This window comes from Kogia breviceps, chromosome 11 (genome assembly GCF_026419965.1).
Source record: "Kogia breviceps isolate mKogBre1 chromosome 11, mKogBre1 haplotype 1, whole genome shotgun sequence".
Classification (NCBI taxonomy): Eukaryota; Metazoa; Chordata; class Mammalia; order Artiodactyla; family Physeteridae; genus Kogia; species Kogia breviceps.
Window position 1 is genome coordinate 102,851,148 of NC_081320.1, and position 23,106 is coordinate 102,874,253.

The 23,106-nt window shown below is 44.6% G+C and overlaps 1 protein-coding gene across 4 annotated transcripts in view; it reads right to left on the minus strand.

The window, feature by feature from the left end:
* The window catches only part of SNTG2 (syntrophin gamma 2), a 196,594-nt gene extending 176,956 nt beyond the window's left edge, over nucleotides 1-19,638 (minus strand). For 2 of the 4 annotated variants that reach the window (XM_067008272.1, XM_059078848.2), the window contains exon 1: nucleotides 19,413-19,629. In XM_067008272.1, the coding sequence (XP_066864373.1) occupies nucleotides 19,413-19,484 (72 nt within the window). In that variant the 5' untranslated portion in view covers nucleotides 19,485-19,629. Of the gene's footprint in view, nucleotides 1-19,412 lie in introns of all 4 variants that reach the window. The other 2 variants (XM_067008273.1, XM_067008274.1) reach the window with 2 other exon arrangements.
* Nucleotides 19,639-23,106: the final 3,468 nt, after the last annotated feature.

A 23,106-nucleotide genomic window follows, 5' to 3' on the forward strand; every position in this document is an offset into this window, starting at 1 on the left:
TTCCCCAGCAAAGAGATGCAGCCCTCATATGACCCTTCTGCATCCAGAGCACATTAGAGAATGGAGCCCAAGGTTCCTATTGGAGCAGGTCACGTAGGCAGCCTCTGCTGGCCACACACCAAAATTCCAGATTTCCAGAGAGCAAGTGCTCAACAGAAGTCGTACTGTTTGGACAAGGAGCCCAGAAAGAGTGAGTTGCCCTTATTAGCAAGAAAAGGGTAGCGACACCCTGAAATACAAATCCCCAGGGGCCAGCAGGGATCTGATTCTCTTGCAAGAAGACCTTTCTAGGGACCAGAAGTCTCAGACCTGCTCTCCTGACTCTTGTAAAACGTAAAAACACAAATGTAAAAACCTGTGGGAAGCAATTAAAATAGCAGTTACTTGCAAAGTGTAGGATTAAAAACTTATAATACAAGCCAAGAAATGTCTCAAATCAACAGTCTAAGATTCCACATTAAGAACCAAGAAAAAATAAGCAAAGGAAGCCCAAAATCATGCTCTAGGAAGAAAATAAGAAGAACCAAGTCGGTGAAGTTAAAAACAAAATGGAATTAAAACTGTATCCTTGTCAAGAACATTAAAATTGATAGCACACTGGAGAGACTGATCAATAAAAAACAGAGAAGTCACAAATCACCAGTATTATAAGTGAGAGAGGGAACAGCACTACAGAACCTACAGACTTCAAAAACATTAATAAAGAAATACTGCAAACAACTGTATTGCAACGAATTTTATAACTTAGATAAAAGGATAAATTTCTTAAAAGACACAAACTACCAAAATCTATCCAAGAAGAAACAGATAACCTGAATAGTGCTTTATCTTTTATAGAAATTTAATTTGCAGTCAGAAAACATCCCACAAATAAAACCCCAGGCTCACATGGATTCAGTATGAATTTTATTCAACAGAAAAATAATACAAAACCACAGAAAGTTTATGAAATTGTAGAAGAAAAACACTTCCTAACTCATTTTTGAGGCCAGGATTACAGTGATACCTGGATACCAAAACCAAACAAAAAAAAACAAATGGTGTTATACGAACAGAGCAATACAAACCAATACCCATCGTGAACACAGACACAAATATACACTGACAAAATCTTAGAAAATTGAATGTAGTGATATATGAAAGGATAAGATAGTGACCAAGTAGAATTCATTCCTAGAATGTAAGGTTGGTTCAACTTTCAAAATCACTAATATAATTCACTAGATCAATAGCCTAAAAAGCATAATGTTATCTCAACAGATGAAAAAGACTTTCCATAAAATTCAACATCCACTTCTGATAAAAATCTCAATAAACCAAGAGATGGGATTTTCCTCAACCTGAAAAAAGGCATCTACAAAAGACATATATCAACATAGTTAATGATGAGTAACTGAAGCTTTTTCCAAAAGATTAGAAACAAGGCAACTTCTGTTCACTATTGTACCTGTGTCTCACTCACTGTACTACGACAAAATAAATAAATACTGGAGTACAGATTCCGAAGGAAGAAATAATAGTATCCTTATTTGCAGACAACACGATCATCAATATAAAAAAAAAAATCCCACAGAATCTATGATTCTCTCACTGTTTTGGTTGGGACAGCATGTATCTTTTCATATATTTATGACTAGTTATGATTCTTTTTGTTTAAAGGCAAGTCTAAATCCTTTGTACATATTTTTCTCTTAGGTTTTTTTTTTGCAATTTCACAAGGTCTTTTTAAATTAAAAATATAGCTCTTCAACTATCATTTGTATTAGAAATAATTTTCTATTTCATTGTTTTGAATTTGTTTATTTTCTCATTTATCTATTTTTTCCTACAAGATTAAAAAACATTTCTTTGTAGTGTGATTTGTCTCCATTTTCCTTATGGCTTCTACATTATAAAAGCCTTCCCAAAGGCTTTTTAGAACCCTCAGAGACAAAGTTTAAAGGAATATATTCCTCAAAGAATGCCCACCATCAGATTTCCAAGAAACACAAAGATAAATTATTAAAAACACAAGAAAATAAGTAATACCCCAGGAGTTAAGCAAAATTAGCAAACTGCAGAATCAGGCAATCAAAGGTTACAGATGTTAAAATTATTAAGTGCAGAATATAAAATGAGTACATTTATAGATTTAAACATATAAAAGAAGTTACTGTAAGTGAAACGACAGAATAAAAAATTATCAAAACCAACCAGTTTTGATGACCAGGAAAGTAAAACTAAAGACATTCCATGGAATGCAGCACAGAGAGACAGAGAAGTGGGAAAAAAAGACAGTGTGCTGGTTCAGTCCCTTCTAGAAGCAGACACTCACTCAGGGGTCCAAAAACACCTGTGAGGGGTGGGAGGAGCGAGAGCAGGCAGATAGGGCTTGGTGTGAGGTAGGGGTCTGAGGGCTGTGAGGCGAGGGGTGAAGGAAGGAGGGTGGCTAGCACGAGCCTGGGACCCCAGCACAGCTCTCTGAACATCCCAGACAACAAGGCACCTGAGAAAGGTGCCTGTGAGGGGATCTCGCTCCAGGACTCCTGCTGGTGGGGAGGCAGCAAGCCAGGTGCTCTTGAGGGAAGACCTGAGTGCCCACCTCCGTGGACAAGCAGAGAGGCCGCAGACAGGGAGGATGCTTCAGATCCCATCACATTCAGGTGGAATTCCCCACAGGCACTGTGGGGAGGGGCAGAATTCTCAGAGAAAATGCTTGAGGATTGCTCATAACTAATGCAGACAACACCATGATACTGAAGACTATGAAGGAAAAAAGGTCCTTCAGACACAGAGTGTAAACAGTCACCTGACCAGAATGACAAGCCCACTGATGGCCAAGTTCTGAACAGCAGCAGTGAGAGTCAGAGGAAATTATACCTTCAGAATACCAATGAAAAATAAACTAGAATTCTGTAACTTTTTCAGGAAGAGAGTGTGGTAAAATGAGTGATTTTAGTCCTAAATAGACCCTCACCACTGAAACCTCTAGGGATGTTCTTCAGGAAGAACAGGGATCCCAGAAGGAATGCCTGCGATAACAAAGGAACAGCACAGAGAAAACCGCAAGATGTGGGAAGAGCTTGTAGAAAAAGCAGTCCTAAGTCTGACTTTTGAAGTTAGAAAACAAGAGAGCACACATCATGTCAACAGCAGGGCATAAGTGGGTTGGAGCCGATGGGTTTCCGTCTCCCGTGGCCTCCAGGGTCTCCTTCCAGGAACCTATTCTCTCCCCTCTCGTCCAACTGGACCTTCTTCTATCACACCTTCAGCTTTGATGAGCAGTTGCACTGGGTATAAAAGGTGGGACTGGGCTTCCCTGGTGGCGCAGTGGTTGAGAGTCCGCCTGCCAATGCGGGGGATGTGGGTTCGTGCCCCGGTCCGGGAGGATCCCACATGCCGCGGAGCAGCTGGTTCCGTGAGCCATGGCCGTTGAGCCTGCGCGTCTGGAGCCTGTGCTCTGCAACAGGAGAGGCCACAACAGTGAGAGGCCCACGTACCACAAAAAAAAAAAAAAAAAAAAAAAAAAAGGTGGGACTAACAATGTTTCTTCTTCCATCAGCACCTTGGAAAGCACCATCCCAGTGTCTTCTTCCCTCCATAGTCAGTGGTGAGATGTCAGAATCAGAAAATGAACCACACAAATCCACCCTGAAAACATAATTTATTGTTGTATTTCTGACAAATGAAAACAGCTTGAGAACAAGCCTTGTGGGATTTAGAAATCTGGAATTTTCTCCTCATGGGATTATAAACTGTGAGTAAACTTAAGTGCTAACAAGGATTCCTAAGGAACACAGTCAGCTTAGCCAAAGATAAGTGAGCCAGCAAGAAGGATCTGGAAGGGCTGGTGCTGAATTCCACACACAAAAGCAGACATTCATCATTAAATCCCTTTTTATGGGAATAGCTGCAAAGCCTCTCTGCTGATACAATAGAATATTGAGCAGAGATTCAACAATATTGACGAACGTTTCTAAAAAGTGTGAAAATTATCATTTTTATAGTGAGAAAATTTTAAACACAGGACAAAAAGTGCATCTAAAGGATGGTTTTAGCTAATAGGATACATAGCGAAAAAAGGCCAGAAGAAGTGTATGAAATGTTAGCCATACACATATGTCCAGGTCACACTCTTTCTTAGGCTGTTCAATGTTTTACACACTTTCCACACTGAGGCAGGAATATTATGCTACCATTCACACAAATGCCAAAATGTGAAACAAATGTATTTAAACCAAAGGAGGTAATAGAAAGAGCCAGAATCCCACACAGAAGGACCGGAGAGGGGGCTCAATGAAGCCTCGTCCACATGCTTGCCACGCAGGGCCTCACGACTCTGCTTCTGATGTCCAGCTTCATCCCCCTTCACCTCAGTCCTCCCCTCCTCCCTCCAACCCAAGCACAGCCTGAGGCTTTCACAGTCAACGTGGTGACACCACCGCGTGTCCGCCCCATGGAGGCTTCTCCTGGCTGAGCCACTGTTTCTCATTTTCCCCAGGACTGGGCTCTTATTCCAGAACCCGCTGTGCAGACTCCTCCCAAACCTGCCCCTCCTCCTTCCCACCCGTGCAAATGGAAATTACAAATCTAAAAGCATTTTGATTCCACCTGATAAAAGTGAAAAGAACCTATAGGTCACAATGGAATTTGATAAAGCGTAGGAAGGAAATAATTTTAATGCACAAAGCACTTAGAATTTCAAAGATCTGGGCTGGTTCCCACCTACATCAGGAAGAGAACATACAAGGCACATCACTCTAAGATGCAGCCAAGATTTTGTATCTTGTCCTGACAGGAAAGCTTTTCAATTTTACTTCCACTCTTTCTTAGCTACCAGCTTTTCCCTCTTCATTCTATTAAGTATTCTGCTACTTAATATAACATACCACATTATATATGCTCATATCAAATTAATAGTTAAACTACATTATCCAATTCAGAAATTAATTTTTTAAATCTTATCTAAGCATTGCACTTCCCATTTATATCATTAGTTACGTCTTCCTATTTCATTTTGGTAGTTAGAACAAATCTATTTTATATACAGAGAAAGAGTATGTGAGTGATCATGTCATTATTCATCTTTTATTATCTTTTGTTATTAGCAATTTCAGATTTAGATTTTAATTTCTTAAATCTTGGAGAAATACAATGGTTTTAGGTGAATATTATTCCAGAATCCTGAATGTCAATTTAGAATGTTTGACCTTATCAACTATATTAACATCAAAATATAAAATACATACATTTTACTTATATTGCATCTTAAAGTTAAAATTAAAACATTTTGTAAGCTCAAATTAATTTTTTTTACATCTCTCTGGATTTTAAATGGGCCAATTTCTTTTTAAAATGCCACTGATTTCAATCACAAGAAATTTTAGCTGTAAATCCTGGTTCCCACTGTATTTCCAATCCTAAACACCAACTCAGATAAGTGGCTTTAGAGTTTTTCTCTAAAGCGATTACAGGAAATTCACAAAGCTTCAGTCAGCCAAGCTTCACTAAAATGTCACTTCTTTGCAGAATTTAAAAATATGCCACATTTTACATCCAAATCTTGCATTATGTATTCACCAGTTATCACTGCAATGAGATGGAGAGTAAAAGTTAAACAACAAAAATACTTTATTTACAAATAGATATTTAATAATAAAGGAAACTCTCCAAAAAATTCCATTCCAAATTTATTAAACTGATCTTATAATTTTAAACTGAAATTTGAAAACGTTTGTTTGAATTTGAATTTTTCAATACGCTGAAACAAAGATACTTAGAAATACAGTTCTGAGGGAAAAGGAAAAATATTTAAAAACTTTAGTCTTCAAGAGTTAATTGAGGAGAATTCCAGAATAGCAACTAACTGCTTAACAATCATCGACAGGAAGACAATGGAACTCCCCAAAAAAGATACCCCACATCCAAGGACAAAGGAGAAGCTGCAATGAGATGGTAGGAAGGGCGCAATCACGATAAAATCAAGTCCCATGACCCCTAAGTAGGTGACTCACAGACTGGTGAACACTTATACCACAGAGGTCCACCCACTGGAGTGAAGGTTCTGAGCCCCACGTCAGGCTTCCCAACCTGGGGGTCTGGCAGCAGGAGGAGGAATTCCTAGAGAATCAGACTTTGAAGGCTAGCGGGATGTGACTGCAGGACTTCGACAGGACTGGGAGAAACAGAAACTCCACTCCTGGAGGGCACACACAAAGCAGAGTGTGCATCGGGACCCAGAGGAAGGAGCAGTGACCCCAGGGGAGACTGAACCAGAACTACCTGCTAGTGTTGGAGGGTCTCCTGCAGAGGCCGGGTCTGGCTGTGGCTCACCATGGGGACAAGGACATTGGCAGCAGAAGTTCTGGGAAGTACTCCCTGGCGTGAGCCCTCCCAGAGTCCACCATTAGCCCCACCAAAGAGCCAGGTAGGCTCCAGTGCTGGGTCGCCTCAGGCCAAACAACCAACAGAGAGGGAACCCAGCCCCACCCATCAGCAGACAAGTGGATTAAAGTTTTACTGAGCTCTGCCCGCTAGAGCAACACCCAGCTCTACTCCACCAGTCCCTCCCATCAGGAAGCTTGCACAAGCCTCTTAGATAGCCTGATCCACCAGAGGACAGACAGCAGAAGCAAGAAGAACTATAATTCTGCAGCCTGTGAAACGAAAACCACATTCACAGAAAGGCAGACAAAATGAAAAGACAGAGGACTATGTACCAGATGAAGGAAAAAGATAAAACCCCAGAAAAACAACTAAATGAAGTGGAGATAGTCAACCTTCCAGAAAACAAATTCAGAATAATGATAGTGAAGATGATCCAGGACCTCGGAAAAAGAATGGAGGCAAAGATGGAGAAGATGCAAGAAATGTTTAACAAAGACCTAGAAGAATTAAAGAACACCTAGAAGAATTAAAGAACAAACAAACAGAGATGACCAACACAGTAACTGAAATGAAAAATACACTAGAAGGAGTCAATAGCAGAATAACTGAGGCAGAAGAACGGATAAGTGACCTGGAAGACAGAATGGTGGAATTCACTGCTGCAGAAGAGAATAAAGGAAAGAGAAAGAAAAGAAATGAAGACAGCCTAAGAGACCTCTGGGACAACATTAAATGCAACAACATTCGCATTATAGGGGTCCCAGAAGGAGAAGAGAGAGAGAAAGGACACAAGAAAATATTTGAAGAGATTATACTCAAAAATTTCCCTAACATGGGAAAGGAAATAGCCACCCAAGTCCAGGAAGCGCAGAGTCCCAGGCAGGATAAACCCAAGGAGAAACACGCCAAGACAAATAGTAATCAAATTGACAAAAGTTAAAGACAAAGAAAAATTATTAAAAGCAACAAGGGAAAAATGACAACATACAAGGGAACTCCTGTAATGTTAACAGCTGATTTCTCAGCAGAAACTCTACAAGCCAGAAGGAGTGGGACGATATATTTAAAGTGATGAAGGGGAAGAACTTGTAACCAAGATTACTCTACCTAGCAAGGATCTCATTCAGATTTGATGGAGAAATCAAAATCTTTACAGACAAGCAAAAGCTAAGAGAATTCAGCACGACCAAACCAGCTCTATTACAAATGCTAAAGGAACTTTTCAAAGTAGGAAACACAAGAGAAGAAAAGGACCTACAAAAACAAACCCGAAACAATTAAGAAAATGGTAATAGGAACAAACATATCGAAAACTCCCTTAAATGTGAACGGATTAAATGCTCCAACCAAAAGACACAGTCTCACTAAATGGGTACAAAAACAAGACCCATGTATATGCTGTCTACAAGAGACCATTTCAGACCTAGGGACAAATAAATACAGACTGAAAGTGAGGGGATGGAAAAAGATATCCCATGAAAATGGAAATAAAAGAAAGCTGGAGTAGCTATACTCATATCTGATAAAATAGACTTTAAAATAAAGAATGTTACAAGAGACAAAGAAGAACACTACATAATGATCAAGGGATCAATCCAAGAAGAGGATATAACAATTATAAATATATATGCACGCAACACAGGAGCACCTCAATACATAAGGTAAATGCTAACAGCTATAAAAGAGGAAATTGACAGTAACACAATAATAGTGGGGTACTTTAACACCTCAGTTACACCAATGGACAGATCATCCAACCAGAAAATTAATAAGGAAACACAAGCTTTAAGTGACACAATAGACCAGATATATTTAATTGATATATATAGGACATTTCATCTGAAAAGAGCAGATTACACTTTCTTCTCAAGTGCACATGGAACATTCTCCAAGATAGATCATATCTTGGGTCACAAATCTAGCCTTGGCAAATTTAAGAAAACTGAAATCATATCAAGCATCTTTTCCAAACACAACACTATGAGATTAGAAATCAATTACAGGGGAAAAAAAAACATAAAAAACACAAACACACGGACGGTAAACAATACATTACTCAATAACCAAGAGATCACTGAAGAGATCAAAGAGAAAATCAAAAAATACCTAGAGACAAATGACAATGAAAACATGATGATTCAAAACCTATGTGATGCAGCAAAAGCAGTTCTAAGAGGGAAATTTATAGCAATACAATCCTACCTCAAGAAACAAGAAAAATCTCAAATAAACAATCTAACCTTACACCTAAAGGAACTAGAGAAAGAAGAACAAACAAAACCCAAAGTTAGTAGAAGGAAAGAAAACATAAAGATCAGAGCAGAAATAAATGAAATAGAAACAAAGAAAACAAGAGCAAATATCAGTGAAACTGAAAGCTGGTTCTTTGACAAGATAAACAAAATTGATAAACCTTTAGCCAGACTCACCAAGAAAAAGACGGAGAGAACTCAAATCAATAGAATTAGAAATGAAAAAGGAGAAGTTACAACAGACACTGCAGAAATACAAAGGATCATAAGAGACTACTACAAGCAACTCTATGCCAGTGAAATGGAAAACCTGGAAGAAATGGACAAATTCTTAGAAAGGTGTAACTTTCCAAGACTGAACCAGGAAGAAATAGAAAATATGAACAGACCAATCACAAGTAATGAAACTGAAACTGTGATTAAAAACAAAAGTCCAGGACCAGATGTCTTCACAGGTGAATTGTATCAAACATTTAGAGAACAGCTAACACCCATCCTTCTCAAACTCTTCCAAAAAATAGCAGAGGAAAGAAAACTCCCAAACTCATTCTATGAAACCACCATCACCCTGATACCAAAACCAGACAGAGATACTACAAAAAAAGAAAATTACAGACCAATATCACTGATGAATATAGATGCAAAAATCCTCAACAAAATACTAGCAAACAGAATCCAACAACACATTAAAAGGATCATACACCATGATCAAGTGGGATTTATCCCAGTGATGCAAGGATTCTTCAATATATGCATATCATTCAGTGTGATAAACCATATTAACAAACTGAAGAATAAAAACCATATGATCATCTCAATAGATGCAGAAAAAGCTTCTGACAGAATTCAAAACCCATTTATGATAAAAACCCTCCAGAAAGTGGGCATAGAGGGAACCTACCTCAACATAATAAAGGCCATACACGACAAACCCACAGCAAACATCATTCTCAATGGTGAAAAACTGAAACCATTTCCTCTAAGATCAGGAACAAGACAAGGATGTCCACTCTTGCCACTCCTATTCAACATAATTTTGGAAGAAACTACGTAAATAGTGCTGTCATGTAGTGCTTCTTCGTTGGAAGAAGAAAAAGAAATAAAAGGAATACAAACTGGACAAGAAGAAGTAAAACTCACTGTTTGCAGATGACATGATACTATACATAGAGAATCCTAAAGATGCCACCAGAAAACTACTAGAGCTAATCAATGAATTTGGTAAAGTTGCAGGATACAAAATTAATGCACAGAAATCTCTTGCATTCCTATGCAGTAACAATGAAAGATCAGAAAGAGAAATTAAGGAAATGATCCCATTCACCACTGCAACAAAAAGCATAAAATACCTAAGAATAAAGCTACTTAAGGAGATAAAAGACCTCTATTCAGAAAACTTTAAGACACTGATGAAAGAAATCAAGGATGACACAAACAGATGGAGAGATATACCATGTTCTTGGATTGGAAGAATCAATATTGTGAAAATGAATATACTACCCCAAGCAATCTACAGATTCAATGCAATCCCTATCAAATTACCACTGGCATTTTTTACAGAACTAGAACAAAAAATCTTAAAATTTGTATGGAGACACAAAAGACCCCGGAGAGCCAAAGTAATCTTGAGGGAAAAAAATGGAGCTGGAGGAATCAGACTCCCTGACTTCACACTATACTACAAAGCTACAGTAATCAACACAGTATGGTACTGGCACAAAAAAGAAATATAGATCAGTGGAACAGGAAAGAAAGCCCAGAGATAAACCCACACACCTATGGTCAACTAATCTATGACAAAGGAGGCAAGGATATACAATGGAGAAAAGGCAGTCTCTTCAATAAGTGGTGCTGGAAAAACTGTACAGCTACATGTAAAAGAATGAAATTAGAACACTCCTTAGCACCATACACAAAAATAAATTCAAAATGGATTAAAGACCTAAAGGTAAGACCGGACACTATAAAACTCTTAGAGGAAAACATAGGAAGAACACTCTTTGACATAAATCACAGCAAGATCTTTTTTGACCCACCTCCTTGAGGAATCAAATAGAAAGAAAAATAAACCAATGGGACCTAATGAAACTTAAAAGCTTTTGCACAGCAAAGGAAACTATAAACAAGATGAAAAGACAAGCCTCAGAATGGGAGAAAATATTTGCAAATGAATCAACGGACAAAGGATTAATCTCTAAAATATATAAACAGCTCATGCATCTCAATATTAAAAAAAAAACAAACAACCCAATCAAAAAATGGGCAGAAGACCTAAATAGACATCTTTCGAAAGAAGACATACAGATGGCCAAGAGGCACATGAGAAGCTGCTCAACATCATTAATTATTAAAGAAATGCAAATCAAAACTACAATGACGGGCTTCCCTGGTGGCACAGTGGTTGAGAGTCCGCCTGCTGAGGGAGGGGACACAGGTTCGTGCCCCAGTCCGGGAAGATCCCACATGCTGCAGAGCAGCTGGGCCCGTGGGCCATGGCCGCTGAGCCTGTGCATCCGGAGCCTGCACTCCGCAACGGGAGAGGCCACAACGGTGGGAGGCCCGCGTACCACACACACACAAAAAAAAACTACAATGAGGTATCACCTCACACTGTTCAGAATGACCATCATCAAAAAATCTACAAACAGTAAATGCTGGAGAGGGTGTGGAGAAAAGGGAGCCCTCTTGCAGTGTTGGTGGGAATGTAAATTGATGCAGCCACTATGGAGAACAGTATGGAGGTTCCTTAAAAATCTAAAAATAGAGTTATCATATGACCCAGCAATCCCACTACTGGGCATATACCCAGAGAAAACCGTAATTCAAAAAGACACATGCACTCCAATGTTCACTGCAGCACTACTTATAACAGCCAGGTCATGGAAGCTAAATCTCCATCGACAGACAAATGGATAAAGAAGATGTGGTACATATACACAATGGAATATTACTCAGCCATAAAAAGAAATGAAATTGAGTTATTTGTCGAGATGTGGATGGACCTAGAGACTGTCATACTGCGTGAAGTAAGTCTGAAAGAGAAAAACAAATATTGTATATTAACGCATATTTGTGGAATCTAGAAACGTGGTACAGATGAACCGGTTTGCAAGGCAGAGACAGAGACACAAACGTAGAGAACAAACATATGAACACCAAGGGGGAGAGCGGGGGCGGGGTGGTGGTGGTGGGATGAACTGGGAGATTGGGATTGACTTATACACACTAATATGTATAAAATAGATAACTAATAAGAGCAAATGATTTTTCCAAATGCGCTATAACACACACACACACACACACACACACACACACATGCACGCACACACTGGCTCCTGTTTGTAATCAATTATATCCCACCTGGATCTTTTGTTATTAATCCCCCGCCCCAAAAGAGAATTAATTGATAGTCATTATTCTGGAGATGAGTATCCTCCCTATTTTTCTCCCCACCTTACGGGTGAGCCACAGGGAAGTTGGTACCTGCCCACTGTCGCACAGAGTCACCTGAGAGCATCCAGGCCCGACTCTGGGGTCGCAGAGCCAGGGCACAACCGGGCAACGGATGGTCCAAGGCGGCCTCCCGAGATGCCAAGCTGAGGCTTTATGATGAACACACACGATATTCTCTGAAGGTCGTGTCTCTCTCTCCCACAACAGCCATAAACATCTGCGATCGTGTTTTCCGAGTGTCGCTCCTTCCCTGTGCACACAGCCACAGTCGCATCCCTGGCCACGAGCAGCAGTCACCATTCGCGGCAGGGAGGGAGCACCTGCCGGCCGCCACTCGTGCCCCCCTGCCCCGCCCCAAAGCCTGCGCTTCCAGAATCTACCCCCTCTAGTGGTCATGGTGGGGGAGCTGGGGGGTGCTCGCTGGCACGCACCTTGTACCTGGACCCCTCTGCCCGGCTTTGTCCCCTCAGCTCCCAGCACAGCTCCTAACAGGCGCTCGGACTTTGCTCTGTTAATGATGCACATGCACAAATGGTGTGCACGCAGGTGCAGGTACGTACACGTCTGTCACCACAAAGCACTTTTCCAAATGACATTTAATTCTACCTTCATAAAGTCCTGACCCCTTCAGGACAAGCCTCAAGGCTGTGAAAAAGGCCAGCCTGGCGCCACTTCTCCTGGCTGCCCTCCCCGGCAGGAAGGCAGTGAAACCTCTGGCGTTTCTAATGCCACAAATGCAGAAGCTGCTATTTGCCTACCTTGTCCCACAAGCCACGGCAGCCTGGATCGATCACCAAGATGACGGGACTAGCACTGCCTGCGCCGAGGCCACACACCTTCCCCAAAGCACTGCTGCCGCCTCATGGGGTCCAAAAGGCCCCAGGTTTACAGATGAGGAGTCACTTCATACTCCTCAGCACATAACAAAAACTTAAGATAATTATAATGTGAAGAGTCAACTAATGGAGTCATTTGGTAAAGTATAATTATCTGAAGAGAAATCATTAAGGATAATATTCAGCAGGATAGAGATAAGAAGAGAATATGGTATATTTTAACATTAACAGTTATGCTGATTGGTAAAATTGATATCAAAATGCAGCTATTATAAAAATATAAAGGCACAATTTTATTCAAACCCAAAATAGCTAATTCCCTGGTGGCGCAGTGGTTAAGAATCTACCTGCCAATGCAGGGGACACAGGTTCGAGCCTGGTCCAGGAAGACCCCACATGCTGCGGAGCAACTAAGCCCGTGCACCACAACTAGTGCCCGCGGGCTACAACTACTGAGCCCCCGTGCCACAATTACTGAAGCCCGCGCACCTAGAGCCTGTGCTGTGCAACGAGAGAAGCCACCGCAATGAGAAGCCCGCGGACCGCAACGAAGAGCAGCCCCCGTTCGCGGCAACTAGAGAAAAGCCCGCACACAGCAACGAAGGCCCAACGCAGCCTAAAATTTAAAAATAAATAAATAAATTTACAAAATAGCTAATCATAAATATAAATTCTCAGTACAAGAGCCAGAAACTGAACTTTCTCCCTCTTACAGCATGACATACCATTAATTCAGATAAATATTTATGATTCAACAGTGCGTTTCAGCTGTTACGTACCAGGCATGTAATTTATTCACGCAGTCTTGCGTCTCTTTCTGAAAGAAAGGGGAACTTCCCCCCTCACTCACAAGCAGCCTCACTGGCAAAGCTGCAATCATGCCCTTTCCCAAGGCAATCATGGACTTAGACTGGTCCATATCTACACCTGAGGGTGGGATGAGGCCCATAAGACATAAGGGCACCAGATACCCAGACAAAGGTGGGTCTGAAAGCAGGAGAGAAGGGGCGCGACTGTGTGGGGATAAGCAGGGCTGACGGAGGCCGGGACAGAGGCCAGGGGTGGGGTCGATGTCCAGGAAGAGACGAGAGCACGAGCAAAGGCCCTGGGGCCTCAGGGACACTAGCACATCAGACAAAGACCGGAGCTGCGTGGGTGGTGCCGCCGTTGTCTGACACATAAACACAGAGAGAGAACGGGGTTTCGGGATTAAGATTAGGCAGAGGATCTTGGAAGTGTTAACTGAGCAGCCAAGCAGGGCTCACCAAGGCACTGTGTTGGGCATCAGTGGGTTAACCAGAGGCGGGTGAGGCCACCTGGAAACATAAAGCGAGAAAAGAAGCTACAGCAGAAGGTCTGTACACCCCACTCTGAAAGGCAGCGCAGAGGACTAGGTCCCCAAAGAGCCGGAGACGGAAGGAGGAAAAGCAGAGGGTCGGGGAGGGAGGTGTGCCAGGTGAGCCGTGAGCAGCTCAAACCACTTAGAGGTGAAGCCAGAGGGGGCAGCAGGTCTGGGGCCTGGGGTCATGGCGGCCTGCGCGTGGCAGGGACAGAGGTGAAGACGGTCAGCTGGGGGCAGGGAGCACGGAGGGACAGCTCCAGGGGCAACACACTCGGAGGGAAAGAGTCAGGGAGGTGGGTTCCGCTCCCCTTCCACCTCTTGGATTCTGACTTAGCAAGGGAAGCAGGTCTCCCTTTAAAGACCCGACGGCCACCGCACTTAGTTTCTGAAAGCTGTGTCATGCAAAATGTGTGCGAACACTGTCAAATGAAACATTTACTGTCCACAGAAAGTGTTGTAATTCCGGACAGGAATAACCGGCAGTTATGTCACACTTTATAAATACAGATTGTTCTCTTAAACACTAGCTCAATGAACAAAAATGTCCTACTGTAGAATCTGGGTGCATTCCTGTGGTTATATTCTTACTGATATTAATTCATAAAATAGACCACATACACCTGCTGGGAGCATTCACAGTCATTCTAGAAATGGAATTGGATTCTTACAATGATTTGTCATTCAAACTACTTCGATTAAAATATAAATAATTACAGTTACTTCTCTTTTAGTCAACACTTAAATGCAATTACCACTCACTGCAAAGGGGAGGAGAGTCAGCCTTCAACTAAATCAGCATGAGAAATAAAACAGTATGAATGCTAATAACACCATGAGATTTACAATACTGAACCTTACCATTTATATGATCGTATTTATAATAGTACAATTCAGCGCCATAATACAATGATATTCATCCAAATTTCAAATGAATTTTTGTGCCTATCAAAACTAGAATTGATGTCAAATGTCAACAGTTTAGAGTCAGATTTATTCACTCAGAATAATAAGCGTGACTGTAAATAACCTGCAGACGGTGCTGAGTGCAAAGCGCAGAGACACAGCCGCTCTGGAAAGTCTCACAGGAGAAGCAGGTCATCGCCGGTGCCAGGGCTCCACGGCAGGCCAGCTCGGTGCCCACACGTAACCGGCCTTTTCTAACTGTTTCCAACAGGGCCTGCTGAGCGGTCCGCTAAGCAAGCTAAGAGGCACATTCACTTTTTTAAAGTCCTACCTCTTTGCTTAATTAAAACATAGCTGGTTAACAATATTTATGGATGTAAAACTACAGCCTCCGTAGAAAACAGAAACTGTCTCACCAATAATTTTAATTGAGAAATCACGACAGCATAATATTCGCCACACTTTTTTTTAACAGCCTTGGAGATGAAACGCAAGAGAGGAAGGAGGTGAGGGCTGCGGGGCGGCCCGGAGGGTGGGCGTCCAGGGCGCGGAGGCTCTCTGGCTCAGCACAGAATGGGGGGACCTCAGCGGCCTGGGGGAAAGTGACATCCAGTGTTCGCTGAAAACAAGCCCAAAGCTCGCCAAAGGTACAATCTGAATGACAACATGCAGTAACCAGCTGATACTAAGGAAGAGCACACTCCAGTCTAAACACAAATATTTTTTCCACGAAATTCGCACGCACTTTTCCCCCCAAAGCATTTCTTTGACCTGCCTTGGTACATTGCAGAAACCACAGGTAGATTCTAATTGGCGAGTTTCTGAGGATGTCGGAATCAGGTCTGAAGTGACTCAGAACCCAGACCACAGTTCTTCGGGGGAGGGGGAGGCAGGGGACACACGGTTCCCCGTCCCCCTCCCGCCTGGAGCGGCCACCCACCACCCGTGTCCACGTGCCTCAGAGCGAGTGTCCGCTGCGAGAAGGACAGCGCGGGGGCCTGGGGTGCAGAGACGGACCTCACGTGCCTGACGCCGCCTGCTTCCTGTGGTGGCAGGCGAGCTGCTCTCATAGTTCTGCAGCCGGGGTGCCGTCTGACACAGAGGGAACCGGGCTGTACACTCACTGACACGCACTCCCCTCCCTCCACCCAGTGATAAAGCCGCCCAACGTCTCTGTCTGCAACCCACTCCCTTGGTGGGACTCACATCAGTGCTGCCCTCTTGTCACCCTTCGTAAGTGTGTCTCCTGGGACATCTAGGGACATGGAACTAAGTTAAACCTGGATCTTGGAAACCGATCCAAGATAGGAAACCTATCTCCTGGTAAAATCAGGTAATTCCCCATCTTAAAATATGTTAATCTTGCTTATGACATCATAGAGATCATCAGAAATTCTACACTTGAAATCAAAGATGAGTCAGCAAGGATGAGAAACACGTGACAAAAGCATAGAACAAACGGACATCCTTCCCCAGAGGTTACCTGTTTCCCTTAGCCCCCACGATAACTCACATCTCTAACTAGATGACGAAGTGGTGACATTACTAAATGCACACTTTAAACGACCTGACACGCTCTCACCTTCCAGTCAAGCCAAGCTCACCGTGACAACTCACATACGACTGGCTCTCCCAGGCTTCCAGCCCCTGGACTGAAGCAGTGGTTAATTAAGAAGAGAAAATTACGTTCAGCACAAACCAACAGCAGTGGTTGAACAGGAAAGCAGGACACCTTTACACACTGCACTGGCGGTTCTCCACCCCGGGGTTTAACCACAGGGACACAGGAGACTCAGGGACACAGGTATATGAACTGGCTCAACTTAGAGAATACAAGTAACAGGGAACGGCTACCTAAAGCGAAAGAGAAAAAGAAGTTCCAATCCTGAGCAAGAGACTTTCAAACGTGGCCAAATTCTCATGATTCAAACCAGCAGTCATAAAAAACATGTTGTTTTTCTGACTTCAAAAAAAAATATTTACAACTAGAAATATAATGGGTTTGAAACGACTTTCTTGTATGTCATCATTTTTCTAATTAGAAGCACTAAGTTCTCCTTCTTAACTGAAATGATTAAATAACTATGTAAACTCAATGATGTTATGGATAGTTACTGAGAAGAAAAGCAACAAATCTGCATGGTTGTCTAGATTCCAAGGACTCAAGTGAAAAATTTATGGCCATCAGAGGTCCACAGTGCAAAGATGTTTAGGGCCATTTTCCAGCCAAGGTTCCAGCCATGATTGTGAGCTATGAACGTTCCTGTTTTAAAAGACACATGTGTAGACAGAACAGTTAACAGATTTGTTATAAATGAGCAAGAATCCGAGCCCTGCTGTAGGCTGGAGCACGCAGCATCTGAGCACGCCTGATTACTGAGGACACCGGAGGGACCATTCCTGCTATTACGGGATCCATGTTACTATTCCAACACTTGTCCTTTGGTGCTGACACAACTTCCCGGCTGGAACCTTGGCTGGAAAATGGCCCTAAACATCTTTGCACTGTGGACCTCTGATGGCCATAAATTTTTCACTTGAATCCTTGGAATCTAGACAACCATGCAGATTTGCTGCTTTTCTTCTCAGTAACTATCCATAACATCATGGAGTTTACATAGTTATTTAATCATTTCAGTTAAGAAGAACTTAGTGCTTCTAATTAGAAAAATGATGACATACAAGAAAGTCGTCCCAAACCCAGTATGAGGCACATAGGATGCATCTTATAATCAAGGTTCTTATTACAAACAAGCACTAATTACAGCCTCAGCAAGTGGGGTTTGGAGACCCTTTCGGAGCCCCCAATTTAGTGTCTTAAGGTAGTCAACATTTAGCACCCTGGAGAGTACTTATTTGAGAACCTGCACTTGACATATTTTTTAAAAACTTAAGTTATTGCCAATAACTCGTCCACTGGGTCAATTATGCAGTAAGATCGATCCACTTGGTTCTTCCACTATAATTACGGTGGTTATAAACAGGACGGCTGCAAGAGCACCTCAAGCAGATGGGCAGCTGCTAACCAGCGAGGGCATGGCAAGACTCCAGGCAGTGACACAACTCCCAGCCTCTCTGTCTTAAGCAGTTTACTTCCGATTACCCCAAGCACATCTTCCTGGTTTAGTCTCCATCTGCAGTAGCTGGAAAACTACTCTGTGACAAAGTACTCTACACAACCAGCACGGAACTTTACATGAAATTTAATTTCAAGATTTTGTGGAAACACCCCAAAATTGTATAACTTGATGGAAGAAGCAACTGTCTCTACATACGCTTTTTTTTTTTTTTTTTTAAGAAAATCATAGTCATTAGTACTACTGCCCTGGTTTAGAAGCATCCTGACACACAAGAATTTATAAAAGCCTTCAACCCATCGTCTCCGAAACATTTCTCGGTTATCCTGAAAAGAACTGCTAGACACACGCCGGTTTTTATTGTCGCTCCCGGGCTTAGGGAGTCTGTGAGGACAAACCCGAAGGGAGGCGGTTCCAGCCGGATTAGTCAATCAGTCGGGGAGCCTCGGCTGCGGTTCCTAAACTGTTTCCAGAACACTCGGTTATGCTGGGGGTGGCGACGCGAAGGCTTCCAACAACTTTTCGGTTTTGACTGAGCCACATTTCTGTTTTCCCCCAACAGTTAAGTTATTTAAAAGTAAGAGGGTGGAGGGGAGTCGTCTGGGGAAGGGATAAGAAGCGATGACACACAGACACGCACGCACGAATCGGTATCACGAAGTGGCCGTCCAGAGCTGAGCTGTCCCCTAAGTAGCGGGGCGCTCGGCCGGGGGAACCCCAGCACCGGGCAGAGGCCCCCCAAGACGGAGCTGAGCTCAGGAGGACGCCCGCCGCGGCCCCCGAGGCTAGGAGCCGCTCGCAGGGAGACAGGAGGGGCGAACCCCGAACCCCCAACCCTGGAGAACCTGGTTCCCACGGGCCACGGAGCCGCTGCACCTTCACGACGGGGAACGGAAGACCCTACAAGTTTCTGTCTGGGATGCTGGGCCGGGAGGACAGAGGGTCAGGGGTTCTGCGCGCGCCCGCCCGCCCGCACGAGGCGCCCCGGGAGATGGGGATGGCGACGCAAGAGGGAAGGGGGCGCCGGATGAGGAGGGGGCGGAGGATGAGGAGGGGGCGCGGAGGAGAGACAGGGGCGCTGGGAAGGGGAGGGCCTGGAGGAAGAAAGGGGTGCAGAGGGGAAGGGGGCGCAGGGAGAGGAGGGGCGCGCGCAGAAAAGACGGCCGGGAGGGCCGGCACTCACCCTCGCGGGCACTAGCAGGCGGCCGGGGCGCCCGCGGGGGGCAGCCGGGGGGAAGAGTCCCTCGGCGCTCATCGCCGCCCACTCGGCGGGACCAGAGCTCCGGGCCGCGAGAGCTGAGCGCCGAGGCCCCGCGCGAGGCTCCTAGGGCCCCGCGGGCGCCACGTCCGCGCCCCTCTGCGCTCCGGCGCCGCTCGGGCTCGGCTCGGGCTCCGCGGGCAGAGGCGGGAGGAGCCGAGCACCGCCCACCGCCCGTGAGCTCCGCCCACCGCCCTGAGCACCGCCCACCGCCCTGAGCACCGCCCACCGTCCGTGAGCACCGCCCACAGCCCGTGACCGCCGCCCACCGCCCTGAGCGCCGCCCACGCGCCCTGCCGGGAGGGGAGGGGCGCGCGGCTGCCGAGGGGCGGGGACGCGTCCCGGGCTGCGGCGCTCCGGGGGGGAGCTGGAGAGGTGACAGCCTCTGGGGGCTGCCGCTCTGCCGGGCTGGGGTCGAGCGCTCCTCCCGCTCAGCGGCCCCTCCCCGCCCCTGCTCCCCGGTGCATCTGACCTGGGGCGTCCCCCCGTCCCAGTCGGGTGCCTCCGGGCCTTCCCCGCCCTCGGATGGTCGCAGGGCAGCTGCCTGCCGGGTCCCTGGGGACCCCTCCGCCGGGGTCTCCCCGTCACGTGGAGCTGATGCTGGACTCTAGGGACTGTCCAGAAAAGGAAAGGACGCCTCTCACGCCCGCGCGCGCCACCCGCGCCCCGGGCTGGCGGCTCGGCGGCCCCCGTGTCCTCCCTGCCGACCCGGGGACGCCCTGGGGCTCGGGGCTGGTCGCACCTGCCGGCAGTGGGGCAGCAGCCAGTCGGCGACTCCCTTGCTCTCTCAGGACAGTATCGGGCTGCGTAGACTCACGTCATCCTCGTTCAAGCGTAAATGAAAGTTTGGCATAAATCTCAGGAAAATACACACACACCCCCCAAGCTACCAACCTTTACAAAGGGCGTGGGTTTTCCTCCCTTTCCAAATCCCGCGTCTCCCGGTCCGCAAGCTCTCAGGGGCGCAGACGCGCGCGGCCTTTCATCTGCGGAAGCCCGTTCGCTGTCCTTCGGAGGCGGGAAAGCGCGAAAGCCGAGGTGGCAGGACCGGCGTGACCCGTCCCTGCGAGTGGAACGCCTGACGCGTGGCGGACAAGTGGCAGTGGAACAGACCCGAGAGACGCTGCTCTTTCTGACGGCAAGCTGGTTTTTTCGAGCTTTAGCGGGAAATAATGGATGGATAACAGTGTGTAAATTTAAGGTGTGCAAAGTGTTGACTTGATACACTTATACCGCCGTGTGATTACCACCCTCGGTTAGCGGACCTTCACCAGGTCACATAATTACCATTTCTTTTCAGAAGTGGGAATATTCATAGCAACTTTCAAGTGTATAATACAGTCTATAATCACCATGCCGTACATTAGACCCCCAGAAGGTATTCATCTTATAACTGAACAGTTTGTACCCTCTGATCAACATCTTTGCAGCCCCTAACTTCCCAGCCATCTACTCTGTTTCTTTGCGTTGGGCTTTCTTAGATTCCGTGTTTAAGTGAGATCATACAGCATGTGTCTTCCTCTGACTTAACGGAATGCCCTCAAAGTCCATCCATGTGGTTGAAAAATGGCAAGATTTCCTCTTTCTGGTGGCTGAATAATATTCATTATATGTGCATATAATGTACATACATATACACGTAGGCACATATATATCACATATATACTATATATCTGATATCTATCACAATACATACACATACACACAGGCACACACCCCCCCCACACACATCTTCTTTATCCATCCATCCGTTGCTGGACACTTGGGTTGTTTCCATGTCTTGGCTATTGTGAATAATGTTGCAATCAACATGGGAGTTCATATATCTTTTCGATACCCTGATTTCCTTTGGTTATACACCCAGAAGTGGGATTGCTGGGTATAATAATAATTTTATTTATTTTTCGAGGTACTTCCATACTGCTTTCTCCATCTTCCTATGAGCAGAAAACTAGTGTGTGTTTTTGTTTTTGTTATTTATTTTTTTTAAACTGAGGTTTTTAAAAAATTTATTTTATTTATTTATCTTTGGCTGCATCAGGTCTTCGTTGCTCTGTGCGGGCTTTCTCTAGCTGCGGCGAGCAGGGCTACTCTTCATTGTGGTGTGCAGGCTTCTCATTGCGGTGGCCTCTCTTGTTGTGCAGCACGGGTTCTAGGTGTGCAGCCTTCAGTAGTTGCAGGAGCTGGGCTCAGTAGTTGTGGCTCGTGGGCTCTAGAGCGCAGGCTCAGTAGTTGTGGCGCACGGGCTTAGTTGCTCTGTGGCATGTGGATCTTCCTGGACCAGGGCTTCAACCCGGGTCCCCTGCATTGGCAGGTGAATTCTTAACCACTGTGCCACAAGGGAAGCTCCTTGTGTGTGTTTTTAAAACCATATTTGCTACAAAAGAAGTGTGTTTGCATACGCCATAATTTCTCGATGTTGTCTAAACTAGAAATTCACTAAAGAGTAAAAAACTAATTATTTAAGAAAAAGAGCATCACATGATCATTACCATATTTCTATTTTTAAACCTGATATTAATATGAATTACAACTAAAACTCACAAGAACTACATTGTAGAGCAGGTATCACTTTTTCCCAGTCTTTAGATAATAAATTTTACTGCTAAATTAATATTGTTTTGGAAATTTGTTAATATTTGTGTGCTAAGGAGTTGAAGTGAGTACTATTTTTGAGACTTTTTTGGAAAAAATGACATTTCACATTAAAAGGATGGTGTGATATAATCGACACTAATATGCTACTCAAAGAACAGGAAGGGAAGGAGGGAGGGAGGGAGGAAGGGAGGGAGGAGAAGAAGGAGAAAGGAGAGAAAGATTCCACAGCTGTGGAGGGGGATTCCTGTAGGAAACCTCTCCCAGGGGAGCCATGGCTGTTGGGGGCCCTTGAGAATCGGCAGATCCTCGGAGGACTCAGAAACTGACCAGGGCTAGCACCAGGGGCCTGGGGCCTGTGCAACTGCAGGATAACGCAAGGGCTTTTAAGTCACGGTCCAAGAGTGGGTTTTAGACAGGTGATCAGTGAATGCCTCTAACTGTATGTAAATACTTTTATCTTTTACCGCTTTTAATAGTCAGTATTGTTTTCAATCATTCACACATTCAACAACAATCGATTGCTGACCGATGTCTAGATGCCTTAGTAGATATTGGGGATGTGATGAATGTAGGACCACCAGGTCCTCACGGAGCTCAGTCCAGTGAGTCACGGACATAAAATTACTGCCTCCCGGGCTTCCCTGGTGGCGCAGTGGTTGAGAGTCCGCCTGCCGATGCGGGGGACGCGGGTTCGTGCCCCGGTCCGGGAAGATCCCACGTGCCGCCGAGCGGCTGGGCCCGTGAGCCGTGGCCGCTGAGCCTGCGCGTCCGGAGCCTGTGCTCCGCAGCGGGAGAGGCCGCAGCAGTGAGAGGCCCGCGTACCAAAAAAAAAAAAAAAAAAAAAAAAAAAAAAAAATTACTGCCTCCCTTATTTGATGGATTACAGACATTGTATTACCCATGTAATAAAAATGTCCTTCCCAAATCAGGTTCTTAAGCATACGTGTTAAATAGCTTTGAGAATATGAATGAGTGAACTCAAAACTGATTATGTCACCGTATCCTTACCTGAGTAAGAATA